The sequence below is a fragment of the Muntiacus reevesi genome, chromosome 12, assembly GCF_963930625.1.
Source record: "Muntiacus reevesi chromosome 12, mMunRee1.1, whole genome shotgun sequence".
NCBI lineage: Eukaryota > Metazoa > Chordata > Mammalia > Artiodactyla > Cervidae > Muntiacus > Muntiacus reevesi.
The window spans coordinates 48,667,664-48,685,303 of NC_089260.1; the positions used below are offsets into that span (position 1 = coordinate 48,667,664).

Below are 17,640 nucleotides of genomic sequence, written 5' to 3' on the forward strand. Positions count from 1 at the left end.
ATGTATGGATGTCAAGTTGGTGAGTATTTGGAGTGGAGTGGTTTTATACTCACGAATTAGCTAAGCTGGAACTGGATTTCCCAGAATTCTCTTTCTTTTATAGTTTTGGTTATAGTTGGCCACAGTAGAAATTTCTGAGAGAATTACAAAGTGGAAGTGAAGCAGCAGCCATTACACTTGAAAGATCCGTGCAGGGTCCCAGACACCACTGTGATTTGGCACATGGCCTGCTAACTCTTCTCCCTGGCAGCAGAGCCTGCAGCCCCTCTGGCTTCTCTGCCTGCTGGACCAGACACAGATGTGGCAAATCAATCACTCTCTCTCTCCCTTCCCTATTGGTTCTGCTTTTCTGAAGAGTACACTCTCCAATAGTAAAGAACACTGAAAACAGCTGAAGTTCTGGTCTCCAAAAAGCACATGGTGTGGTGGCAATGCATGGCTCTGAAATCATACAGAACAGAGTTAAATGGCACAAATGATTTATGGTCCCAAACCTGATTCCCCATCTATAGAATTGGGGTCAAGTTTTTACTTATGTGGCTGTTGCATAGGGTTAAGTTAAACATTGTATGTAGACTACTTATCATGGTTCGCAGTGCTTGCATAGTAAATATCAGCTCCCCTCTCTGAAGGGAGATCTGAGTCTTCTCAAATGACTTAATCAAGCTTGAGTCTCTTCAGTTCAGTCATTCAGTCATGTCCGACTCTTTGCGACCCCATGAATCGCAGCACGCCAGGCCTCCCTGTCCATCACCAACTCCTGGAGTTTACTCAAACTCATGTCCTTCGAGTTGGTGATGCCATCCAGCCATCTCATCCTCTGTCGTCCCCTTCTCCTCCTGCCCCCAATCCCTCCCAGCATTGGAGTCTTTTCCAGTGAGTCAACTCTTTGCATGAGGTGGCCAAAGTACTGGAGTTTCAGCTTCAGTCCTTCCAATGAACACCTAGGACTGATCACCTTTAGGATGGACTGGTTGGATCTCCTTGCAGTCCAAGGGACTCTCAAGAGTCTTCTCCAACACCACAGTTCAAAAGCATCAATTCTTCGTCGCTCAGCTTTCTTCACCGTCCAACTCTCACATGCATATATGACCACTGGAAAAACCATAACCTTGACTAGACAGACCTTTGTTGGCAAAGTAATGTCTCTGCTTTTTAATATGCTGTTTAGGTTGGTCATAACTTTTCTCCCAAGGAGTAAGCGTCTTTTAATTTCATGGCTGCAATCACCATCTGCAGTCATTTTGGAGCCCAAAAAAATAAAGTCTGACACTGTTTCCCCATCTCTTAGATGTTACTAAATATGACAGTTATTTTGGCATATACTGTCTGATATCACACCAATACTGCCTTCTGGGTGTTTAGATGAACACAGAATTCAGATGTTATTGGAGGTAAGTTCTGCCATTTATCTGTGGAAGATCTTAGGCAAGATCTTACCAGAGCATCATTCCAATTTAGAAACTATTGCCTCATGGGGTTTTCATCAGAAGTAAGCAAGAGAGTACTCAGCTTAATCAGGAGGTACAGAAGGTGCTCAGTGCATCTGTGAGATGTTGTGGGAGTAACTAGGGTTTCAAAGATGACTTGGGTTAGTCATTGTGAAACAAGCTGGGACCCGGGACCCTTTGCTGCAGTGCTTACACCTGAACAGAGGGCTCCTCCAGCAATAAATACAAAGAAACAATAAAGGGCTAAAATAAACTACACGCATGAAGGCACAGCTGGGGCAAATTATGAACAATAAGCTACAAAAAGACCAAAAGCCCAACTGCCACTTCTGAGATGTGGGGAGCAAAAGCAGGGTACTGTGCATTATTTCTGCACACAACATCATCAAAGGGCTGGGTAGACTACCTAGGCTACCTCTCCAGCATGACCTCAGGACCCCTACCCTTACTCCATTTAAGGGACAGGCTCATGCCCCTCCCCCCTCTCACCCAGGGAGTTAGCAAGGAGATCTGTTGCTAGTTTTCACTCCCTCCTGCAGTATCATGAGGTCCAATAAAGCCTTACTTGAACTTTCATCTGGCGCCTATCCATAAATCCAAGGACATCGGTTGGTAAAAGTTGCGCTAAAGGGAAGCTTCCACTTAGTGAAGACAAAAAAAAAAAAAAATCCATGAAACCACAGTGGAAGTGATGTCTTTTTAATAGTAGAAAGCAGACAAGTTGAAAAACACTCGCAAAGATGTAGAAAGTTTTAAGTGATACAAAAGAAACAGATGCCGTAGAAAGATAAAAGGTTTTGCAGACTTCTGTTGATTTATGGAATCATGAGCGTAAGATATCTGATCTCATCCGAACCGGCTATCCAGTACGTTCAAAGACCTGCCACCTTGCCAGTGGCTGGTCATAGCACGTAAGTGGAAGGGTGGGTCCCCTGAGAGCAGAGCTCAAGCAATTTTGCCAACCGGGGAGAGCTGGTTTAGGCTGATGTCCCAGAAGCTGGAATGCACTTGAAACAAAGGGTTGAAGCTGAAAAGCTTCCATGGTTTGGGGAGAAACGTGACAAAATAAACCTGCAGTCTACAACTCAGGTCAAGAGTTTTCTTCCTCCTGCCTTCTAAAAATCGAAGCCAAGAAACAAACACATTTGGTAAAGGGCGGGCAGTCTCTTTTCCCCCTTTGTCTTCTCATTTTCATTCTTCTCATTTTTTCCAATGCATACTCTCACTTCTTCTTTCTCAGTCTCGGGTGTTTTCCCTCCAACCCCTCGGCCCCTGCTCACGCCCGCTTTACTGGGCTCTGCTCTCAGCCCCTCCACCCGGGACGGCCCCGGGGCCCGTAGCTGCCAGGAGCGCGCTCGACCCCGACCCTCCCGGGGTGCTGACAGTGACGTAGAGGGGAGTCCGGAGCCCGCGCGGCCCGCCGACGTCACTGCCGCAGCGGTTCCCAACGAAGCCCAAGGATGGGAATTCAAGGAGGGAAACACGGCGGTGACCCGGCGGTCAGGGCTGAGCGCTGCGACTGGGCCGCGTGCTTGGGGTTTCCGAAGCGAAAAGGCCGGAATCGCGCCTCCCGCGTAGGCAGAACCCACCCCACACCCTCAGAGCGCCCCAACACCAGAGTTTAGCGATCAGGGGGAATGTCCCCACACGATGGGGCCTCGTGCGCACGCGCCTTGGCCGGGGCGGTGGCGTGTTGCAGTACAAGGATGGGTCGGGGAGGAGGGCAGCGGGAGGGAACGGTGAGTGAGCCCCGAGGTACGGCCCCGGGGGAGGGCGGCTCAACCCCACCACCGCTAGCCCGGCTCCCTGGGCGCTGCGGCGGCGCGGGGCCTGCGGCGCGGCGTCGTGACGTCACGGTGGCGGCGGCCGTGGTTGGCGCAGGGTCCGCGGCTGCAAAGTGTGAATTACGCCGGGCTCGCGCCGGCGGCGGAGTGAAGTCAGGCTCCGGGGGAGGGGAGGGGAGGGGGCAGGACCGCGGCCGGAGCTGGTGCCTGCATCCAAGCCCCGCGCGCGCTGGGTCTCGCTGCTGGCTCCAGCTGTGTGTTTTTGCACCTCTTTGCTCTGTTTTTGCTTCGCTCCTGCTCCGCTGCCCCCCCACCCCCCGCCCCGGACCCTCTCCTCTGGGCCGAACAGCCTGGGGACGCCGGGGTTCCCCCTCCGACTTGGCGGGTGCTGCCCTCGCTTGCACCCCGGGAGCCGGGCGCGCGCTGGTCTTCGTTAACTGTCGCCGCGGCCACCGCAGCGCCTTCCCGCCGGCGGCCCAGGCGGAGTGTTGGGGTGGGGGAGGCGTGAGCGCGGCTTCCCGGCCCGGGGTCGGCGCCCGCCCGCCCTGCCCCTGCCTCGGCCCGGCGCCCCCGAGCCGCGGCCCCTTCCCAGCGCAGGGGCCGGCGGCCGCGGCAGGGCGGGCGCCGCGCGGGGGCAGGGCGGGCGTATTCAATGGAAGTATGTTACCAGCTGCCGGTGCTGCCTCTGGACAGGCCGGTCCCCCAGCACGTCCTCAGCCGCCGAGGAGCCATCAGCTTCAGTTCCAGCTCCGCGCTCTTCGGCTGCCCCAATCCCCGGCAGCTCTCCCAGGTAAACGCCGCCGCCGGGGGCCCCACACTTGGGGGCTGCTCTTTTGTTTCTCTCCTTCCACCTGGCTTCACCTCCGCGACCCCTACTCCCCAGTCCTCGCCGTTCACCCCCACGACCAGCACTGCCCGTTGTTTGGGGATGTCTAGGCTGACCGCCTCGATTCGAGAGGCTTTTCTTTGATCCTCGGGACTCAAGCCTCACCCCACCCCCCACCCCGGCCTGCCCAAGGCTGGAGCCGGGTGGGCTCTGGGAGCCCCTTCGTACCCTCCCCAGGCGTGCCCCACTCTGTGCTCAGCGGCTTAAGGGTCTGGAATGCCTTAAGTCGTCTTCCTTTTCTCGACGTCTCAGTCTGGCAGTTGGGCCTCTCTCCTCCTTACTTGTGGTCCTGGGCACACCTGGCCACCCCTCACCCCTACACCTGTGCTGGCTTTGCGCCTCCCGCGCGCCCCGCGGTGCTGGGACGGTCCTGCACTTCTCCGAACAATAGGCCGATTCTCGGTTGCTCGTCTCCCTACTTATTCGACTCTGTGGATGGACCCTGAGTGAGGTCAGAGAAACAAGTATTCAGAGTGCCTCCTCAAAGCTTCGGTTTCCGGAAAGTTGATAGCCAGGAATCAGTTTTGTTTTTAATTTGATAAGAAGATTATTAAGAGAAAAACTACTGATGGAGTACTCACAGGAAGACTTTGTTTTGAATGGTCCAGTATCAGTTGATCCTGAAATTTTTGGTTTTTTGATTCTGTTGGCACAGCCTCTTATTTCTGGCAGATTTTGATTGCCAGATTTAAAATAGGGAGTACAAAAGAATTTTGTTTACATTTGAACTGAGTGCCGTCCATTTCTGCTGCCAGAACGTTACATGTTCATGATCACATTTTGTCACATATGTTTATTTTTCCTGTTGACTAGTATTAGCTTCTTTTATGGGAGCATATCTCCCCCCCGCCCCCCAGGTATATTGTAAATAACTTGAGCCCGGTCTGTATTTCTTTTTGTTTTTACTGGTACAGTGGATGGCACCCAACAGAGATTTCTTAGAGTAGGTGTGTCCGGTAAATATTTGTCATTTGCTTCTTTGCCTAAATAGTTTGGAGAGAGAGAGCAGAAGCCTATATTTGGATTTCTCTGAATTGTTTTTATTTAAAATCAGACTTCTTTCACGGGACAAAGTGGTATGCTAATGAGGTCAGAGTCAACTTATAAAGATTACTGTGACATTTTAAAATAATGTTATGTAGTAACTTTGAAAGTTAGGTCCATGATCTGCCCTTACAGTACTGCTTCAAGCATTTTCAGGTTCCAAATTTAAAATTGAAAAGATACTAATGGATTAAAAAGGTTTTTAATGGTAGTAACTTTTTTTCCTTTCTCATATCAGCAGCGCATGACTAATACTCATTTCCGGTTCAGTCTAAATGTTATAATGAAGGCAGTCAGTTATCACTTGTAAAATTATAAAAGGTGAATAAGGTTAGTTGAGCTCCCCAAGGAGAAAATGAATGATATCGGAGATTCCAAGGGAATTAATACAAGGCAGGCTGATGCCAGGGGTTTTACCTGATGCCTTAATTAATCCTCAGAGACCAATTTTAAGGCCCATTCCTTCTTAACTCAGTTCCTAGCTTTAGGTATAAATGGGCAATGGAATTTTAAAATTGATTGTGGCAGATAAAGCGAATATTGGATAGTCACACTGTAATGCCACGCAATGCTTGGTCACTCAGTCATCTCTCTGGCACCCTTCAGATTATAGTCCGCCAGGCTCCTCTGTTCATAGGATTCTCCAGGCAACAATGCTGGAGTGGGTTGCCATTTTCCTTTTCCAGGGGGATCTTCCCAACGCGGGATCCAACCTGTGTCTCTTGCATTGCACGCAGATTGTTTTACCTTCTGAATCATTCGGGAAGATGATTATACTTAATCTTAAAACTTAAAAAAAAAAATTGTTTGTACCCCAAAGTGACGTGTATTGAAGCTTCTGGTTTTCCTGAGTGTTCAACTTAGCGATGTCATTAAAATGACATTAAACTTACCATGGTGGTGAGTGGGTATGTTTTATCATTTTCAAATTTTTAAATAATTATTTAGTACTAAAACATACATCATAGTGATTTGTTTGGGGCCAATGGGAATTTGTAATAGACTGAAAAAGAGACAAATCTTGGAATCTTATTCAGAGCTCCTAAAGTAAATATTTGGTTAAATCAAAAGCTTCGTTTATCCTTGAATCTTGAGTTTCTAAGTCTAGAGCTACAGGAATTATAAAAAGTTTAGGTGGTTTTGTAGTCTCATTGAAAAGACTTCAGGAAACCTGGTTTTGTTTTTTTCCTCCTTGGGTACTAAATAGAAGTCATTTATTTTAGAGTACTTCTATTTTAAAATATGTTCACAGCTAGCAATCTTTTCATTTTTCAATTTTTACTTTAATATTGGAGCCCAGTTCATAGTAGGGACTTAGTAAGTACTGGCTGAATGAGTGAATGGCTAATGAAGTTACCACTGACTTTGAAAATAGGAAATCAACATAAAGACTTTGATCCAGGTCTAGCAGTATCTCATTTATCCAAAACTTGCTTTGGAGTTTGTAACTGTAGACTTTTTAACACATTCAGAAAATCAGAAGACTCAGCAGCCAAAGGAAATCCTCTGATTTGGAGATCCTCTGAGTTCTGACAAACTCCTTTTCCAAGTAATGGCACATTTGCAGGGGGATTGGAGGCTTCTGGAGTCAGGTTTACACTGAGAGCAGCAGAAGTTGACAACTGATGCACCAGAAGCTCAGGACTGCAAGAAACACTCTTCAAAACCAGCAGCTTTTAAAAAGTTTGGCATCTTGAGGGTCTGCAGCACAAGCATGTTTTTGACATTAGTCAAAATAGTACTTAATAGAATCTGTTTTTAAAACTTGAAAGATTGATACTGTTTAAAACAAACAAAACCTCCAGTGTGTGTTGGTGCTTAAATGGGCAAGCATGAGTTATCTGGAAAGTTCATTTATGTGGAGCACCAGCTCTCCCAAGGATGCCAAGTAAATAAATGAAGCATTAATTTTTTGTTTTAAAACAGGTCATGTACTACTTTCTCAAATGGTTGATAATAAGAGATTTTTAAATTATTTGAAAAATAAGGATGGTTTTTTTTTTTTTTTTGCCATTTTGGGGATATGTATTGTTGTTAGAGGAATTTAAACATTTCTCGCGCAGAACACCTTTGTTATTTGGAAAACAAAAACGTGAGAACAGAAATTATCTTGTCCACCACTGTGGCCACAGTGCTTTTCGTAGGTAGGTGCTTATTAAGCGTGGAAGTTGAGTTAATTGGTATATTGGTAGCATGCCAAAACACCACACATGGGATTATTTCAGTCAGATTTCCTATGCACTGGAAACAAATCTTATTTGGGTGAGAAATCTGAGGTTTAATTTTTTTTTAATGATCATAAATCTATGGTATGTATTATTATTGAACAAAATTTGGGGATCTAGTGTGCAAACATACGCTTTTAGCACTGTAATAAGCTAAATTTAATTGCTAATTTAGCATCTGTATCTTTTTTATAGACTTAAGTTTTTTAGAGCAGTTCTATGTTCACGGCACAATTGAGTAGAATATGGAGAGATTTCCCATGTACCACTCCCCTATTATTAATATCTCTCACCTGTGGGATATTTTAACATTTGTTACAGTTGGAACATTTGTTACACTGCTGAACCTACCTCTGCACATCACCCAGGTGTGCATCCTTTGCCATAGGGTTCATTATTGGTATCTTTTTTTTTGTTTAATCCAGAAACTATTCCACAAATATTTACTGAACACCTTCTGTGAATGTGTTAGGTACTGAGAAAATGCAAAGAATTAGTTAAAAAAAAAAATCATTTGTGAGCCTGCCAGCCTAACCAAGTTTCTCTTTCTGAAGTCTCGCCGTCCTTATTCATAAACATTTTTAACTTGTAGTCATAGTGTGCATATCTGTCATCCTTAGCGGTGTTCTTCGTGTAGGAAAGATTATCAGAGTCCTGTGTGTGCCAGGACAGTTCAGAGCCCCTTGGAAAACAGTTGATTCCTCCTTGAAGAAGCTTACAGGATTTTGGTGAGGAAAATGGTATGGTTATATGTGATATATTTGTTGTAGTGGCATTGTCAAGGTGTCATGAGACTACAGGAAGGTAAGCCTCACTTGGTAGTTTAAGCCTCAGGCTAAGGTTAAGATGTTTCTAGGTAAGTGGGTGCTTGTAAGGGAGGAGGAGAGACAGCACACCGGCAGCTAAGTAGATTAATAGACCATCAGAAGAAGTTTTTGTGATGATGGAAATGTTCTCTGTAGTATCTAATAGTCACCAGTCATATATCAGGGCTTCCCAGGTGGTGCTACTGGTAAAGAATCAGCTTGCCAAGGCAGGAGATGTGGGTTTGATCCCTGTGTCGAGACTATCCCCTGGAGAAGGAAATGGCAACCCACTCCAGTATTCTGGTCTGGAAAATGCCATGGACAGAGGAGCCTGGTGGGCTACAGTCCATGGGAGCACAAAGAATTGGACATGACTGAGCAGCTGGACACACACACACAGCCATGTGATGAGCACTTGAAATGTGGCTAGGTTTGACTGTGGGATTGAATTTTCAGTTGAGTTTTGTTTAAATAGCTGCATATGGCTAGTGGCTCAGGCATTGGCGGACGTGGTGTGTAGTTGTAGTTAATGGTGGTTAGTGGTGATGTGGTGTTGATCTGTCAGTAGCCCATTCTCTGGATGCTGACTGTAAGAGCTCCTTTCGGGCTGTTGCTGTTATCCGCAAAACTTCATTTAATACCTTCATGCAAGTTTGATCAAGTCTTTAGAGTGAAATCACTTGATTGGGTCAGGAGGTAGGAAAGCTTTTTGACTTTCTCGAATCTTCACTTTTACGGTTCAAAGATGAATGAGCATATCTCTTTCCAATTGTATAGTATGCAATCGTTATACTATGTGTTAGATAAACATTTTAAATATTTTATAAACACTTATATAAATGCTTTACTGCTTCAGCAGATGTGCTGTGGTACACTAAGTTTGTTTTCACTTGCAGTAAGCAAGAGTACACTTTCTGATATGTTTTTGTACATTTGCATTTCCTCTTTTGTGACATTTCCTTTGCTTTAGTTCAGTTCAGTCACTCAGTCGTGTTGACTGTTTGTGACCCCATAGACTGCAGCACACCAGGCTTCCCTGTCTATCACCAACTCCCGGAGCTTGCTCAAACTCATGTCCATTAAGTTGGTGATGCCATCCAACCATCTCATCCTTCGTCGTCCCCTTCTCTCACCTTCAATCTTTCCCAGCATTAGGGTCTTTTCCAATGAGTCAGTTCTTCGAATCAGGTGGCCAAAGTATTGGAGCTTCAGCATCAGTCCTTCCAGTGCATAATACAGGACTGATCTCCTTTAGGATGGACTGGTTGGATCTCCTTGCAGTCTAAGGGACTCTCAAGAGTCTTCTCGAACACCGCAGTTCAAAAGCATCAATTCTTGGGTGCTCAGCTTTCTTTATAGTCCAACCCTCACATCCATACATGACTACTGGGAAAACCATAACTTTGACTAGATGGACCTTTGTTGGCAAAGTAATATCTCTGCTTTTTAATGTGCTGTCTGGGTTGGTCATCGGAGAAGGCAATGGCACCCCACTGCAGTACTCTTGCCTGGAAAATCCCATGGACGGAGGAGCGTGGTAGGCTGCAGTCCATGGGGTCACTAAGAGTCGGACGTGACTGAAGTGACTTAGCAGCAGTAGCAGGTTGGTCATAACTTTCCTTCCAAGGAGCAAGCGTCTTTTAATTTCATGGCTGCAGTCACCATCTGCAGTGATTTTGGAGCCCCCAAAATAAAGTCCCTCCTTTGCATATCCTGTGCTTATTTATGGCTACTGTTATCTACCTAATAGTTGGTAAAGGTGCAGTGCTCAGATGTTAGCACAGCTGCACGGCCCTTCACAAGCCTGTGTTCAGAAGCCAGTGGGGAGGGTGGTGGAGGGGGAAGGGAGGTCGTGCAGCCAGTGGTGAACCGGGGAGTGATTCTGTTTCTGAGACCTTCTTCCCTGCCCACCGCCAAGACACTCCTTTGGTAGGAACCTTGGTTTCATTGTTCTGTTTGCAGAAAGGGTTCATAATTTGATTTAAATTCAGTACTCCCATGTTTGGGCTTTTACTTCAAAACAAACATATGTCTGTATATGTATATGTATACTACAGATACATGCTCACACATAATATTAATGTAAATTTATAGTGTATTTGGACTGTAGTTTTGATTGAGGATTAGGGTGTTGAAATTGCTTGTTTATACGTGGTTATCAGGAGCATGTGTCGTCTGTGGGATGTGAACTGAGAGGTTTTAGACCTTTGTCCAGATTTTGTGGCTTTGTTGCGTTGCTTAGAATTGTGTCAGTTGTATATACTGTATACTCAAAAATTCTTTTTTAAACATGGAAGCCCTGCTTGAGGTAAAATATTAAGCCCTTTACAGGAGTTAGGAAGATTAGGGGGCTCACTTTAGGTGGAAACAGGGAGGGGTGTGTATCATCCATTCTTTTTGAAGCCGTTTGATAAGACTTCTGCTAACACTTCCTTTCCTCCTCCCTGCCTCCTTCCCTTCGTTCTTTGCAAAAAGGGTTAGAGCAGTTTTAGAGAACTGAATTCTTTTCTGAGGATGGATACAGAGACAAGCTTGAAAGAGGAGAGCTGAAGAAAGGGAAATTGACAAAGTTTAGCTTGACTCAATTTTTGTCTAGGATCATTAATAGTTATAGAGATCCTAGGAAATTTTAGATGATAAAGAACCCTCATTGCATGCAGATACTCTTAATGAATTTAATTTTTTTTGTCTGTACTATAGACTGTGTATTACGTTTGCTGTGTTTCTGTAAAATCTTTCTAATTTTGTTAGAAATCTTTTGACCCATTATCTTTTTTTCACTCAGTATCTTTAGCCAGAGTTTTCTGGACCTTCTTACATTCCCTTTGACCACTCCAGAAAACTTCAACAATTTTTATTCTTCTAATTAAAAAAAAAAATTAAAAACCTATTTTATTATGGTTACAGATTGTTCATATTTTATAATTTGAATTGCGAGAAAATTGAGTGTTCTCTTCCACATTGAAATGGTCTGTTCTTGCCTGAAATTAAGGTACATTTTTACATTGTTGACAAATACATCTTTCAAAAGATTAATCATAAATGATATTTTTGTATGGTTGCATTCAGGTGTAAATGTTCATGTGATCAGTATATGGGGAAAGGAATAAAAATTATATTTGTAGATGAGCCTTCTAAGCATGCAGGGCTTCATTTTGGCTGCTGGCAGGAAACCTTCTGAAGGGACCTATGCCACTGATCCTATGATGGACATGAGTCTCTCCCGCTTCTAATTTTGAGTGGGAATTTAGGATTCTTGCTCCATGCCTCCACCTGCTGGTAGGGATTGGTGCTTCGTTTTCAGAAGATGGCTAGAGGGAGAAAGCAAGGACAAAGGCAGGGAGGGCATAGTTTGGGAAAGAAAAATTGTTAATCAGATGACTGAATACTGGCCAAATCTACTCTATTTCTTGGAGTTTTGAGTAGACCAAACTCTGGCTCAGGACCGTGTAAAGTACTCGGCAAACAGCACTCAGTAAAGAGGCAGTAATCTCTCTTTAATATTAATTATAATTATTTGTTTTCACTTATTGAGTACCTCCTACGTGCCAGATACTGTAACTGATGTTTTTAATCTTTATAAAAGACCACTTTATGAGATAATTGGCTGTACTCCCATTTTTACTGAGGAGTGAGTAAAAACTGAGCTTAGAGACGTTAAATCCCATTTTTACCAAGGAGCACATAAACTGAGTTTAGTACTTGCACTTGCTTTGCCTAAAGCATCAGGCAAGATGTTGGAGAAGAGCCTTTCACATTCCAGAGTCTTCCTTTCAAACTGGTCTGCCTCATTGGTGAAGGTGAGTGGAATATAGTTAGACTTCTAGGTTTATGGGTTATAGATTTTGTTGACTCACGGATCTGGATAAAGAAAACATTTGATGATTTGAGACAATTATTTGAAATGATAACCTTCACTATGGTCTTCTCAAATCATATCTGGAATAATTTGTCCTAGGCACCGTGTTCTAGGGGGACAAGATTTAGCCAAGTCATACTATGAGGACAGTGACTAGGGTGGAATGTGATGGGGGGAGTGGAAGACAGTTAGTCTGGAGAGGAGAAGACTCAGGATTGAAGCCAGGAGGGGTGGGAATGGAGGTGGGTAGTGGCTGCTGAGATGTGATGGAGCGTTGCTGTCTCCTAGTATTTGAAGGATTGCCTTGTGAATGAGAAGAAAAGCATGAATTTAGGTTTTGCTTTGGTTGTATGTTCTCAGTTGCAGCGCCTTTTCCTTACTTTGTGAGGTCAGTTGCTAACATACAGGAGGAGACCCAAGCTTTAAGCTGTGTCTCGTCCAAGGCAACACTACCAGGTATTGGAAAAGAATTCATCTCTGGGTCATTCTGACCCTTAAAGCCCATGCATTCTCTTCTACTTCCTCTTACTATATGGGAAAAAAAAATGTTACCTCAGAGGGTAGATAAGGACCAATAGGTAGAAACAATAGAAATAGAGAGGGAGCTCTTTTATTTAACCATGTGTATATGTGAAGTCGACTCTTTGCGACCCCATGGGCACCAGGCTCCTTCGTCCATGGGATTTTCTAGGCAAGAGTACTGGAGTGGGTTGCCATTTCCTTCTCCAGGGAATCTTCCCGACCCAGGGATTGAACCCAGGTCTCCCGCATTGTAGACAGACACTTTACCGTCTGAGCCACCAGGGAAGTCCATATTTAATGTTAAAAGAATGATACTGATTTTTGTTTTCACATTGACAACTTTTTAAAAAGTAAGTGTATAGCTTGAAGATTGTACTCATGCAAGCTGCTAGTAAGAGTCTAAATCGTTAAGTTTCTGAAAAGTAATTTGACAATTGAATAAAATTAATACTTTTGCCTGATAATTTCCCTTTGGGAATCTGTACTGAGCAAATAACCAGAAATTTAGATAAAGGTTAATGATCCTCAGGGATTTTCATCATGTATTTGTCACTGAAAAATTAAAAACCTAATTTACAATTGGTTGAATTATAGTATTTCTTCTTGTGAGTATATGATATTTTTTACATTGTGTGACTACTAAAATGCATTGAATTTAAAGTGTATACAGTACAGTTTACAAATGGCTAAATAAATTTTAGTATTTCCAATTATTTCTGTATTATGTACTAAAATACTGGGAAGAATTTGAAGATTATTGCATGAAAAATAGCTTATAGCAATATTAAGCTAGCAAACAAAACCTCAGTGTTTTTTTTTTTTAATTTGTTTAAAACTAGATCACAAAACATAAACACTCACACAGTTGCATGCTTGCAACGGAGGGTGGGGGGAGGGGGGGCGGAGCCAGTATATATCCCAAAATGCAAATTGAAGCTATCTCTGGATGGTGAAATTATAAGTAATTTAACTTTTTGTTTAGCTGTTTATGTAATTTTACATGTTCTTTTAGCATGAGTCTCCATTTTTTAAATTTGTTTTTAATTGAAGGATAGTTGCTGTACAGTGTTGTGTGGTTTTCGTCATACATCACCAGGTATCAGCCACAGGAGTGCTTATGTCCCCTCCCTCTTGAACCTCCCTGCCACCTCCTACCATCCTACCCCATCATCACAGAGCGGGTTTGAACTTCCTGCATCATACAAATCTCTTAATCCTAGAAAAATTTAAATAAGTTGTATTTGGGCTGGGTCTGTGATTGAGATGTCCAGAGAAGAAAACCTCATGATCACTGCCTCGTGAGATTATAAATTCCCAAAAGATACTTGGATGAAGTTCTTGTATAGGGGTTTAACTCTTCTGGTTCCTGCCAACTTCATGATTCTGTGATGATTTGGTAGCTCAGTTGCGTGATTGATAGATATGTAGCTCTGGTAATGATAAAGAGGTTTCACGTGGGAGGTGTTGGGAAGTGCGTTTAAGTATAGTTTTTGTTTGTTTTTTTTAATAGTTTTTGTTTTAAAGAAGAGCTATTTGGTGACAGCCTGTGAAGAGATTTTGAGCAGTAGTAGTGGTGGAAGGAATAGAAAGTTAGGAGGAGTTAGATCCTAGGAACTGATTTGATTTGAGAGGTTAAAAACGAACAAAAACTCTGCACCTTTTAAATTTGAGAGACCAGATAGTTAGATCATGAGGCTAGTAATACAAATACAAAAGAAGAGGCAGATTTTGTTTTTCTTCTTTTCCTCTTTTGTGTATGTGTGTGGAGGACTGGGCAAGGATGGTAGAGTGCATTTTATGTTCACATTAAATATGCCTAGTTCAAGTTTTTGGGGAGCCATCCAGGTGAGGATGTAGGATGAAGGTTAAGACTAACGACATATTTAGACTTCTACCACAAGGGTTTTCAAACATTTTTTTGCTCACATCCCTTTGAAAAACTTGAAAAAACAGACAAAAGACTGACTCCCTTCTTACTCATCTAGAACTTTTCTTTGTATTTGTAAATATTTGTAAATGATATAGATTTGAATCAGTATTTGCAAATGATGTAAATTTTGGTATATTACTTAAACCACAGTATGAGCAAGCTCTTAATTTCAAGTGAGAATTTTTATATTCCTTATTTTTCTCTTTGAGCTCATTTCTATTTGATTATTCCTGCTTATCCTTAAAATGCTTTCAAGTATAAAAGAATAATTATCAGTTACAGTATACTTTTCTACAACAAAAGTAAATTCATTCATTAATTTAACAGATGGAAATAGAAAATATTTTAGCAATGTCACCATTTCTTCTGAGTTCTATGCAAAAGCAATTGTAAAACATTTGAAATTTTCTGTGTCTGTAAGGCTTTGTCAAATTTATTTTGACTTGAGTTGTCAATACAATGATAGCCAGTAGACATTCAAAATAGCATGAGTTTTAAAATTTATAAATATTAAATAGTAAAAATTTAATGGGACATGCATTTTATTTTAATCATCTTATTAATAGATTTTATCTATTTATAAATATTATTAGAAAAGATGAGGTTCTCCATTGGTATTCTTCTTTCTTTCTTTAATAGTGGAAGTATTGAGAAGTCTCATTTATAGATTTAGCAAATGGACTTGATCCTCTTTCCATTTTCATGATAGTTGGAATTGGTGACCCTTGACTTGAAAAAAAAAAAAATTGATACACAGTCCAGAAAGTGATTAACTTTTTCAACATGAATGCTTTAGACTCTCCTTTGGGCTCCTCAGCTGTTGTCAGGCCCCAGCTCCACAGGAAGTTTTAGGAAGTGTTGAGTTATGTCTGGTAGAAGAGAAGAGATGAAAGGGGAGAGGAGGTAAATGAAAAGTGTCAGTAGAATGGTTCTAGAACGTTGTACCTTTGGAAGCTGAGCACCTAGAAATGGATCCCCTTGAAACTCCCCACGCCTGGGTGCTCCTCGGGACGTGTGCGCGTGACCCCGTGTGTCAGCCGCGGTTCACTGTGTTTCACCACAGAACCTTGTTGCTGTATTTTACTGTCCTCCGTAGGAGTACACAAGCTAATAATTTATTATGTTGATAGGTTGGTCAGAAACGAGTTACTCACTGGCATATAGTAGGTATTCAAAAACGGTTTATTAAAATGGAATTATAGTGGTGGTTTGATGTGTGGAGGAATGCACTACATTGTTAATGGAAAAATGAAGTGAGTTTGGAGGCAGATAGTCTACAAAAAATATTTTGCCTGTTTCAGAGCTGAGAAGGTAAGCTGTCTGCTATAATATTTATGGCCTGGAATCATAGAACATCAAAGTGAGAGGAGTCTGGGTGAGTTAGCCCCCGGCATCAGATGAGGAACTGGAACAAGGGGGTTAAGGACATGCTGGGCGCTGTGGCAGCCTCTTCAGTTGAACACCCTGATTTTGGCTCCTCCATTTTTGCTTGAGCACGTTTGGAATGAGAAGACTACCGCTTTTTAAGGCAGTCCATTGCAGTCTTGAAAGGTGTGATGGGTTGAATAGAGTCCACCAGAAATTCACGTCTATGTGGAAACTCGGAACGTGACCTTGTTTGGAATGAGGATCTTTGTAAATGCAGTCAAGTTGAGGTCATATGGGTTAGGGCGGACTGGAGTCTAAGAAGAGGCAAGGACCCAGAGAGCCTCTGAAACTGTAAAGAGCGAGCAGAGACCGGACTGATGGCAGCTACAGGCCAGGAACTCCAGTGCTGGCCGGGCCGCGTGGGGAACCACTGCAGTGCATGGGAGGATTCCTCCCTCGCGCCTTCATTTATTCAGAGGAGCACAGCCCTGCCCACACCACCTTGATTCTGGACTGCTAGCCTGCAGACTGAGAAGAAATACCTGTTATTGTAGGCCACGCTGTTGGGGGTCCTTGGCTACAGCAGCCCTAGGAAACTAACACACACAGCTTTGAATGTTTTAAAATGTGTTTGTTCCTCCTTGCAATAGTCAGGAGATTTTGGGGCACTTTTACCCTGTCAGGCACTTGGCTTTGTTTATCAAAGATAAATAAGACATGCTTCCTGCTTCCCATTCTTAGAGTTCGTCCATCAAGAAAGATAGCTGTGTAAGGATATGGTTGCAGTACTTGATGAGGATTGTGTGTGAAGTTCAGTGGTGGCACAGTGAAGCTGGGAGAACAAGGAAGGTTTGACAAGAGACCTTTATGCTTGCTTAGAAAGAAAGAGCTGAAACCACCTGTGTGGGAATTCTGCTTGATCCTGCCACTGCGAGTGCTGTCACTCCTACTAGTTCAAGGTGTGTAGTATCCTGTTGCTAGAATTCTCTCTGGCCAGATCAGTCAAAAAAAATTTTTTTTTGGCTGCTCCACACGGCTTGCAGGATCTCTGTTCCCTGATCACGCATTGAACCCAGGTCTCCGCAGTGAAAGCATCGAATCCTAACCACTAGACCACCAGGGGACGTCTCGAAGTAATTTTAAAAATGCAGCCAGATCATGCTACTCTGCAGAAAAATCCCTGTTTCATGGTTCTTGTCACAATGAAAATAAAATTCAAACTCCTTTTCAGCATACAGCCCCGTAAAATCTAGCCCCTCCTAACTTCAGTCTTGTTTCCTTTTGCAGTGGTCTTCCTGCTGTCTGTGAACATTGTCAGGTTTCTTCCCATCTTTGACCTTGTACCTGCTCTGCCCCCAGACCCAAGGTCTTCTGTGCCTCTTCTTCCTTCAAGTCTCAGCTCACCCTTTGCAGAGGAGCCTTCCCTGACCACCCTATTTAAAAAGCACCGCCGCCCCCCCCCCCCCCCCATCTGTCTTATTACCTTGTTTTATTTATGGCACAGACCCACTAATTGGATTTGTCTATTTCTGTCTGGCTTCCACCCAGACCTTACTCTCCATCCCTGCCACCACAGAAGGTATGGTCAGGAAGCACGAACCTTGTTCACACTATTCCCTGATGTGTCCTTCCTTCAACACATAGGAAATGTTCACTACAGAAGGAAGAAAAACTTCCTCTGTCACAGTCATGCTCATCATGTCATATCATGTGTCACCACAACTCTCTTTGGGATGGATCCCAAACCATATTCTTATGTTGACAA

At 43.4% G+C, this 17,640-nt stretch overlaps 1 protein-coding gene across 4 annotated transcripts in view; it reads left to right on the plus strand.

The window, feature by feature from the left end:
- Positions 1 to 3,755: 3,755 nt before the first annotated feature.
- Positions 3,756 to 17,640, plus strand: part of PDE7A (phosphodiesterase 7A) — a 109,949-nt gene continuing 96,064 nt past the window's right edge. For all 4 annotated transcript variants that reach the window (XM_065903552.1, XM_065903550.1, XM_065903554.1 and 1 more), the window contains exon 1: positions 3,756 to 4,025. In XM_065903552.1, coding sequence (XP_065759624.1) covers positions 3,888 to 4,025 — 138 coding nt within the window. In that variant the 5' untranslated portion in view covers positions 3,756 to 3,887. The remainder of the gene's footprint in view (positions 4,026 to 17,640) is intronic.